At 41.3% G+C, this 10,455-nt stretch overlaps 1 protein-coding gene across 1 annotated transcript in view; it reads right to left on the bottom strand.

Annotated features, from left to right (window-relative positions):
• KIAA0586 (KIAA0586 ortholog) overlaps positions 1 to 10,455 on the bottom strand; it is a 113,561-nt gene that overhangs the window by 62,886 nt on the left and 40,220 nt on the right. Inside the window, exons 21-24 of the mRNA XM_045287630.1 lie at positions 8,462 to 8,661; positions 4,098 to 4,257; positions 2,294 to 2,516; positions 1,467 to 1,726 (exon numbers count right to left, since the gene is read on the bottom strand). Of these exons, the coding sequence (XP_045143565.1) occupies positions 1,467 to 1,726; positions 2,294 to 2,516; positions 4,098 to 4,257; positions 8,462 to 8,661 (843 nt within the window). The remainder of the gene's footprint in view (positions 1 to 1,466; positions 1,727 to 2,293; positions 2,517 to 4,097; positions 4,258 to 8,461; positions 8,662 to 10,455) is intronic.

Raw genomic sequence — 10,455 nt, forward strand, 5'->3', positions numbered from 1 at the left:
AAAATGGGCCATCATTGAAGCAGGAACAGGGGCATGCCCTTTGGACCTGGAGATCCCTGCCCACTGAACCACCTTGATCCAGGGAGAGAGCGCTGTGTCCCCAGAGACTAGCAGAGCAGGGCCAGCAGCAGAACTAGGAGCACAAGACGAGTGGTGGTGGCCTTCTCAGTCCACAGAGTGAGTTAAGCTGGGTGCCTTCAAAAGGACGCTTGTTTGTAAACAGGGTGCCTCTAGGCCAGCGGTTCTCAACCTGTGGGTCACGACCCCTTTGGGGTCAAATGACCCTTTCACGGGGGTCACTCGATTCATAACAGTACCAAAATGAGAGTTATGAAGTAGCAATTTTATGGTGGGGAGGAGGGTCACCACAACATGAGGAACTGTATGAAAGGGTCGCAGCATGAGGAAGGTAGAGAACCACTGCTCCAGGCACTTAACTGGGGAGCTAGGTTTGCTGACCCTCAGCTAGAGCTGAGCACCATCAAACATAGGCTTATAGCAAAGTGTGGTGGGCACCCTATGGGCATTTTTCAGGAGCACTTAAAGAGCTGTGTCACCTAGCTCAAGCAGAGAAGAGGCCAAGGGGCCCATGGTTGAGGACCGGAGAGAAGTACACCCAGAGTCACGGCTGAGAAGAGTCTGTCCCTGACCCAAGAACTACATTCTGAGCATTTCTGGTCCTGAATTGTAACCTGTTGCCCTCCCTAAAAAAAACCAGCATCACGAGTATTGTCTGAGTTCTATGTGGCCCGTGCATGAATTCTCAAACCCAGCTGGGAAGTAGAGCACTGTTAGAAAGACACCGACAGCCGGCTGGAGGGGAGGCCTAGCTGACTTTCACCGCATAGGAAACAGCCGTGCGCTGATGAATCGGATTCTCTTTTTCCCTGGTTAAGTCAGGGGAAGTCAGACGCCACTCCTTATGGGTGGCTCTTCCAGAGAACTGTGTATAAAATTAAACACTGAAAACAATACCAATGTCCATCCCATGGCAATGCTTGAAGAAATCACAGGCCATTAAAAATGAGGTAGACCTATTCATATTGACACAGAAAATGTCTGTACTGCTACATGAAAATTCAGTTTTAAGACAATATTTATAGAATGATGCTATTTTTAAAGGCAGATACAAAAGATTCATGGAAAACTGGAGTCACAAAATAATGTACTTTTCTACAAATTTGTTGAAGCTCCTTTGTACAGAGACAAAATAAAATTCAGACACTGGAAAGGTATAGCCAAATTAGTAAGAGTGACAGTACGTCTGAGGATTGCACAGGATTTTCAGTGGCTCATTTTGGAAAGAGATCGCCAGGCCTTCCTTCCCAGGTACTTCTGGGTAGACTCAGACCGCCGCCACATTGTCTCCTTTTAAATTAAGTCAAAACACTCTAAAACATAAATGCATGACTTAGAAAATGATCGTAATCTAACCAGTGAACTCAATGAATACAAGGTTAACTTACGCTTAGGAGCCAGTTTGCCCCCATAGTGAAGTACCACCTCTCCTTCAGAGATGGGTCTATCTAAAGTCTCCGTTTCCGTGACGCTGGCACTCAAGGTGCTCTCCAATGTTGATGACTCTGAACTTGGCATCTGCACTGAAAGAGGGGCCTTGGCGCCATCCGCAGGGGGTGTCAAGAGAATCTGCTCCAGCCGTGCAGGTGGAGCAGGGCAATGCTCGCTCTCGCTCTCAGGTTCTTCCTCCTTTGCCACAGACATTACACTAAGGAGATAAAGGCAGACTTTGGACCTAATTTAATCACTAAAAGCCTATATTCATGCTGCTATAAAAGAGATTCAAAGTCCCATATATACTCGTATATAAGCCGAGTTTTTGAGCACATTTTTAATGCAGTATTTGTGGTAAAATTAGATGCCTTGGCTGATATTTGGGTCGGCTTATACTCGAGTATATACAGAATTATATTTTTCTAAAATCGTTTTTGTGCTTAGATCACAGACCATCTTGGATGCTCTTCTATTTATAAAGTAAATCGACAGGGGGACATATGTTAATGGATTGTAATTAAGTGAAGAGCCACACTACGGAGAAATTATTTTATTAGCAATATGATAAACAGCTTTATCTCACTCTGCTTCAAACCTTTTAAGAAAGAAGCAAATTTATTTACTTCTAATATTTGATAAAAATGCTCAAAGGCAAAATTTATGAACCTTCTTTCTGCTCGAGTAGCTTGTGGCCTTGAAAGCGTCATTTATCACCCTTAATACTTAAGTCAAGTTTAAGGTGGAATGTGCAGCGGCACGGAGTACACATGTTACTGCTTACATAGCTCTCGGGTGAATGGGTTCTTCATTACAGGAGTTAGGGTTCTCTTCCTCCAGAGGCAGGTCGCCATCAGCCCACGGCTTTGGGAGCTGTGGGCTTGACACCTTCAGTTTATCAATGGAAATCTCTGACAGACTGGGGCTTAAAGCTGCAGCGGGCGGTGGCGTAGTAGTGGGAGTAACTGCTGGCGTATTAACAATTGTCGTGACGGGCATATCATTTCCTAAAGATTCAAAAGGCAAAGTTCAGTGTGGGGGAAATGGGGAACTAATAACAATGAAGATGAGAATGAAGAAAACATTCTAAAATAGATTGTGGTGATGACTGTCCAACTCTTCTTGGTGTGACTGAACTATTGAACTGCATGATATGTGCATCCTATGCCAATAAAACTGTTCAATATAATAATAATAATTTCATCCAAAAAACGAAACCCTTGCCTTCAAGTTGATCCTGACTCATAACCACCATTTACGACAAACTAAAAGTTCCCCATAAGGGTACCGAGCCTGTGATCTTTACGGAAGCAGACTTCCACATCGTTCTCCCGTGGGGCGCCTGGCGGGCCCCAACTGCGGACTTTGGGTTAGCAGATAAACTGCTTCACACAGCACCAACAGAAAGAAAACAAAAACCCACAGGAAGGCAAATTAAGTGGTTTCGGAAATTCCTTAATATTTTGGCATACAAATACTGGCAATATTAACTATAATGACCAGTTAGCTGGACATTTTCTAATTTAGTAAAGTATAAGCAAATAACCTTAAAGACTTGACACTTTTAATATCAACATTTATTTAAATTAGTGTGTCTACTAAATATTTCAAAAGTGGCAATTAATTCCTTACTTTCTTGCAAGGAAAAAAATACTATCCTGTGAACAATAGGTATGAGTGTAGGTTTAAAAGTACTGAAATCATAGAAACCTTTATAGTAAATGTATCTTTATCAAAATTCGATACTATTGTTTCTCAATGTGTCTGTCCTCCAACCAGGACACAGACCCCTTTCTGGATGTACTCACTTCTGAAGGCTTCCTAGATGTCCCCATCTCTAGCCCTTCCCCAAAGAATGCTGTACTCTCCAATTCATACCAGACTAAAACAGTAATTCGGATATCCTTGATGGACTCAAATTGTGTTCCTTTTCATGTTCTTGAGTTTGGGGAACAAAAAAGGAGTCTGAAGAGGCAAGGCCAGGGCTGCAGGGCAGAGAGGGTGCTTATACGACAGTCCTTGTTGCCCTCAGAGAATGAGGTGGTACATGGTCATGACAGAAAAAAAGTTCCTTGGCACAACTTGCTGGGCACTTTTCTCACCTATGCAGTTTTTAATTTTTTGAAAACTTCCTCCCAATAAACCCCTGTGGTCACCGTGTGTCCTTTGAGAAAATCGACCCAGATGACCCTTAGGACCCAAGAGAACAGTGCCTTCTGAGCCGACCCCTTTGCCTTGAATCTAACCGGCCCAGAAGACGTACTCGGAACCCACTGTTGGGACTGGACTTTTTTTGCTCAAGACCCACGAATGAGACTAAGACCACTGTCTGACTGAGAGAGCTTTTCTGTGGGCATCCACGGGCCTCAGGGACATCTGTCAACAGGCTGGATTTGGAATAAACTTGTGCACATGCGAACTGAAACGGTAGTACCAATGCTTTTTGAGTTCCCCTCCTATATTAATCTATAAAACATCTTCAAGAACAAATCATGACGTTTTACTTCCTACTAATTAAAATGAAAAGTCATTCTGATTTGGCAGCTTGTTCCGAAGGTAAAGCTGCGTCGTGGCGGTAAGGGCTGTACCTTTCTCAGGCAGTAGTTCTCGCACGGGAAACGCTTCGTCGGGTTCTGAATCACAGGGAGAAGAACCTGGAGTTTTGACCAACACGTGCTCTTTAGGAGGAGATGAAGGTGAGTGAGGAGGAGTAGGCTGTGGGGTAGCCACTGGGGTACACACTTTTGCCTTAAGTAAATAAAACAAGATAAATTGTGCTTACAATCACCCAAATAAAAATAAGAAAGGATAAAACTCCTAGATTACTTAGAATTTAAATTTATGGGCCAAAAACCCCAAATCAACTCTAAGTGCCTTGGCTCGGGAAGAATGGTTACTAGTCTGCAGAAATACGGAGTATCTGTGCTGCATAATGGCCTCCAGGCCATGAAATAGCCCTGCGTCTGAAGTAGGCCTCTAAAATGCTGACGCATGCTCTGTAATCCAGAGAGGAAGATTCAAGAGATCCCATTAAGGATCAAAACCAAATTACAAGCTGGTTGGGTAGAAAGGAGGCATTTTCATTTGATGGCTGAGATCTCAGAAATCCGTATAGAAGAACTAGACATGTAAAAAATACATGGAAGATCAGAAAAAGGTGAAGACGACAAGAACTGGGGCTAGGAAAGCACTTCTGTTAAAATTAATTTGAAGAGGTCATCACTCAAATGAGTCAACATTTAGAGGGTCTAAGAGAAGACTAGGGACAGCAACAACAAAAAATAAATTGAAAAATGAATTGATTGCATTGCTGAATTGGCAAATGATTTGTTGTCCATATATTTTCTTACCACCAGAAAAAAATTTGATAGTACATCTGAAATTTTAAAATAAAAACGAGAATTAAAACAAAGCCCCCCCCAAAAGAAAATGGAAAGTAAGCATACCTACCCATACCCTATCTTCCTTGTGTCCTTTCCAAAGTTAACAAGTACAGTGAACCCTCGCCACTTCGCGCTTCGACTTCCACGACTTCACTCTATCGCGGTTTTTGCGTAACAGCGCATGCTCTGTCATTACTGCCACTGATTGGCTCATACTGTACACGCTTGATGCCATAAATAATATAATAAATTATAATTGTGACGTCCAAAATGTTTTACTGTTTTTCCCCTTTTTCGTTTAATAAATTGGGTAATATGAGTGTAATGGTGACTAAAGGGTGTTTTTTCATGTCCTCTATGCTCTAACTACGAAAATATTTGATTTACAAATAAGGAATCCTACTTTGCGGAATTTCATTTATCACGGTAGGGTCTAGAACCGATTAACCGTGATAAACGAGGGTTCACTGTAATACATACTTAAGTCATTTTATATGTATACATATTTAACTACACAGTAAATTCCTACCAGTTGTTCTGTAGGGTCAAAGCCCTTAACTGCATTTGTAATTCAATTGACAGAACCCAGTTTCTATCGACAGGGTAGTGGTTCTATTGTCACACTCCCAGCAGAAGGTACGTGAAAGCCCACGTGTCCCAAATATTGTCAAACTGAGGGTGCTGGCAAGCTTGTAGAGGTTTGCTAAGCTAAGTGGTAAAAATAGACCGCCAGTGAATCTTATCACTACTCTTATCACTACGTGTGCTTCTGTGAATGGTCTGATCACGGTCTGCTGCTTACTTTTCAACTACATTATTCATCCTTTTCTTCTCATTTCAGAAGTTCTTTACATGAGGGAGCTTCAAAACGTTGGTAGAAAAGTTCCATTATCTTTTAATTTGATGCTCCCTCATACGCAGAATCCTAACCCACTGCCATCAGGTTGATTTCAATTCTTAGTGACGTTATAAAAGGTTTTCAAGGTTTTATACATTTTAATGGAGGCTGACAGCCTCATCTTTCCTCCATGGAGCGGCTGATGTGTTTGAACTGCCGACCTTGTGGTTTGTTTGAACTGCCAACCTTGTGGTTGGCACTCCAACACACCTGAAAGTGCCACCTGGGCTCCTTTACTGTTTATTCTGCATTCTGAGTTGCAAATTAACATGTCATTTAAAAGGCTACAGTGCATTAGAAATTCCAGAGCATAACTTTTCCAAGTATTCTCCTTTCCTTGATTTTAAAATACAATACTTGGTCATTGTCTATTTGACTACAAACACCAATAGCACAGAGTGCTTTTTCCATGTAGAATGCACCATCATGTGAGAACTTGAAGGTATTCTATTGGTACAGCAATGAGGAACAATGATGAGGACTAAGTACATTCTAGACACTGGATCATGTTCTTTTCATACGTCATCACTTCAAATGGCAGCTAAGACAACACTTTGCCATAGAAATCTCAATCTTTCTCAAATTAAGCCAACTAAAATTAGATTAACTTTAAATGAAATCTCAAGACTGTCTTTTTAGTTTTATATTTTAGTTTTGGTTTTTTATTACAGCTTGAAAACTAATTCAAAAATATATTCAAAGATCAAAAGTCCAAGGAAAGCCATGGACATTCTGAAAATAAGAAATAAGCACGAGGAACCAAGGGTAATTTGGTGGCATTTAACATTTGGCCATTGAAACTCTGTTTATCCTTTGAAGACACCTGGGAAACATTTTCCACCTGAGCTTTAGTAGCCATTGCGATCCCATTTCTAGTGCATGCTGCCTGCTGGTGGCGGCCTCGCTACATAACTGGGAAGAAACAGGTCCTAGCCCACCAGAGAACGTATGTATCCCACTAATTGTATACGTGTTTTTTTTTCATTTCATTCAAAATGCCTTCCACTACTGAAAGATGTGGTTTAAACAAAAATTCAAAGTGTAGAAAATCTGTCATGAAAGGGTTAAGTAGTCATATGCTATCTCGATTACACAGATGAGGCTGAAGCAATAAAATCACAGTTCTAAACTCCAAAGCCCAATCTCTTCACAGACACATAGATTGCCCTGTACACTGGTTTGTCTAGATGTTTCTCATGCAATCACCCTTATAAAAAAGTGTATGGAGTGGTGATCCCAGGAGGGTGGGGTAGAAAGGGGGAACCGATTACAAGGAACTATATGTGACCTCCTCTCTGGAGGCCAGTCAACAGAAAAGTGGGTGAAGGGAGACGTTGGACAGTGTAAGATAAGACAAAATAATAATGACTTGTAAATTATCAAGGGTTCATGAGGGAGAGGAGAACGGGGAGGGAGGGGGAAAAATGAGAAGCTAATACTAGGGGCTCAAGTGGAAAGCAAATGTGCAAATGTGCTTGACACAATGGATGTATGTATGGATTGTGATAAGTGTTGTACGAGCCCCTAATAAAATGATTTTTTTTAAGTGTATGTGGTATAAGCCAGTAAACAAACAGTTTAATTATCACAGAGAAAACTATATTCCCTAACCGTATTTACAGTGTATGTTACCAGGTAGTTAACAAACTTTTTAAGTCCCTTGTATAATGCTTGGATGTCAAACGAGTTAGTTCAAATGTTTCACCTGTATCGAGTGATGTCTTATAATCTATATAGTCTAAGTAAACGAGAGTTTTAAAATGATGACACAATGTAGAGTAAATTTTCTTTCATAATACTTCATATTGCTGTAATATATTAGAAACCATTTTACAAAGTAGAGCTGATTAAACGATATTAAAGAAATAAAGATACTGAATTTTTTTTTCTTTTAACGATTAAATATAGCAGCTTACATAACTAAATGGAACTTGTAATCCTTGACTATCTCCTGAATTAAAAAAAAATGTTTTAGGACATTTGTGGAACATTAGAGGAAATTTGAATATGGACTCTAATATATAATGTAAACACACCCGTGTAAAATTTCTTGCGTGTGAGTTATATTTTGGCTATGTCAGAAGAAATCCTTGTGCTTAGGAGATACGGCTCATGCATTCTGAGATGAAGTGTAGTGTCTGAAACTTTCAAATCACTCAGCAATTAAGAAAAGAAAAAACGTAAGGCTATAAACTACATGGTAGACATATAAAAACCAAAATAAACTCTAATGCTGGGGGGCCCATTTCCCCTTAGATCCACCCTGCAGGACAGAGTAGAACCGTGGCACTGCCTCATGGGTCCCAGGCTGTCGTCTTTATGCCAGCCTTTCAGTTAGCTGTTGACTTAGTGGGTTAATCGGTGCACCAACAAGCAGCTGAGAGTCAAGCTAGAGAGAGAGAAGGAAAAGGTAGCAATGTGTTCGCAGCTGGCAAATTCAAGTCAAGGGTACCCAGATGTGTCCACTGTACAGCACGTTCAACTCTTCTATGGACATTAGAAGGTTTTCAAGATGCTAGGAGAAAATGTTGCTTTCATAATAGCGACAAGAAAGCCAACTTTATCATAAACTGTATTTTTTGTTTGGAATTTATCCACTTTATTGCTTGTTAATGACTGTAACTGAAGAACCCCGGAATAGGCTGAACCATGAGATGAGGGAGACTCCTACCGGCAAGTATGTTTCGCTTGCTGAGACGTCCCCAGGAACCCTTGCGACACTGCCGTCTTGCGGCTTAGTATCTCTGTCACCCAGTAGGACGGCAATGGTCTCTGCGAGAGCTTCATCCACAAAGTGGGCGATCAGGTCTGAATTCACAGGGACCCCAGCATCAACGGAGAGCTGGAGGGCACCACTTCTCGGTCCTTCCACTGAAAAAATTAAAGGATTTCAGAATAAGTGTACAAGAAACATTCTCAAACTCTGAAAATTTTTAGATTTACCAATAAGTGAGAGTGGAAGAATAAAAATATACATATATATATCCTCATTGTGAAAGATTAAGATGATTAAGCTTAAATAGCAAACAGCCTCTCTAAACAAAGCAAAATGGGGAGGAAATACACAATAAAATTTTTACTCAGAGGTCTCCTCCCTGCCACTATAGAATGCAGATATAAAGGCTTCACATCAAACGAAATGCCCCCATCTGAAAGCAATCCACGTTTTCCGAGCTTGCCAACAGGAAACCGTGACACTGTTCTTGGTCTAAAACATAATTACCATGGGGGGAGCTTTAGAGAAAAGGCAGTTATTTCATAAATACGAACGCACTTCTCCTTCTGGTTTCACATACATCAATATTAACATTACAGGCTGACCTTCCTGAATCCCTACAACAGTGGAGGCACTTGCTGTCAGAAGCTCGATGCTCAAACCCACTGCAGTGAGTGGATTTAGACTCCTAACAACGCTACAAGGCAGCGTAGACACGCCCTTCCGGGTGGGTTTCTGAGGGTGCTACTCTTTAAAGCGGCAGCAAGACTCATCTTTCTCCCACAGAGTGGCTGACAGCTTTCCAACAGCTGACCTTGTGGTTAGGAGTGCAATGTATAACCCCCACTACCACCAGGGCTCCATAGAAGTTCAAGAGGTATATTGATTTTCCAAATGGGCTGTACCTTTTAAATACATGAATGTATATAAAATTCAGTATAAATCCCTTAAGAGATTTCACTAGACTTAACATGGCAACATTTCTAAAGCTCTGTCTGGAAAGAATACGATCTAAACCATAGGTCCCCAAACTTCTTTGGCCTGCTGTTAGGCTCTTGGTCAGATTGACAAAAGCTCAGCGCCCCTTTGGCAATGAAAATGTTTGTACTACAGCCCATAATCCAGGATAAAATGTAAGTAGCTGCTTTTGTAAATAAGTAGGTAAATATAAGTAGCAGCTCCCTGGCTCTTTCCAGCACCGCCTTGGAAGTGGTATTGCCCATTTGTGACAACATTGCCCTAAACATTGCTGGGCATGCAGCCTCTCCAAAGAGTCCTTCTGAAGCAGTACATCTGCGGCAGCAAGAGCCACGTCCTTAGAAAATGAGGACAGGCGTCTCAGACTCACGTACTGCGGGCAAAGTACTAAGAATTGACTCTGAAGCTACCCGATCAAAGACTAGCACTCTGTAATTCCTATATTCAATGCTTTGTTATAACCAAAAATAGATCAGCTCTGTGACACAAAGCCCACCAGCCCAATCCAAACAGGCAAAACACATACTTTGGAAAACAATTTTGTAGATTTAGGAAGTTAAACACATATTCACCACATGACCAAAAGAAATGAAAAGTTGTGCCTACATAAAATTTGTTTGGACAGGTTTTTAACAGCTTAATTCACAACAGCCAAAACCTACAAAGAATACAAATGCCCATCAACTGGTACATGGAGAACACATTCTGGAATAGCTATACAAGGTGACCAACGTTACCAACAGCATGATTGACTATCAAAAAAGCATTATGCTGAACCGTTAACAATGATCGACACATTAACACACACACACACACACACACACAAGGGGACGAACAACAGAAACTGTGGGGGAAAAGAGACAGCAGTTGGTGTTAAGATATGAAAATAATTAAAGCAGCCAGTCCACAGAGAGGATCACATGGCCAGCCCCACTATGAGACATGATGCCCCTCACTGACCCATGGCCCTG

The sequence above is a fragment of the Echinops telfairi genome, unplaced genomic scaffold (assembly GCF_000313985.2).
Source record: "Echinops telfairi isolate 266 unplaced genomic scaffold, ASM31398v2 ScPeMD7_18;HRSCAF=68, whole genome shotgun sequence".
NCBI classification, from domain to species: domain Eukaryota; kingdom Metazoa; phylum Chordata; class Mammalia; order Afrosoricida; family Tenrecidae; genus Echinops; species Echinops telfairi.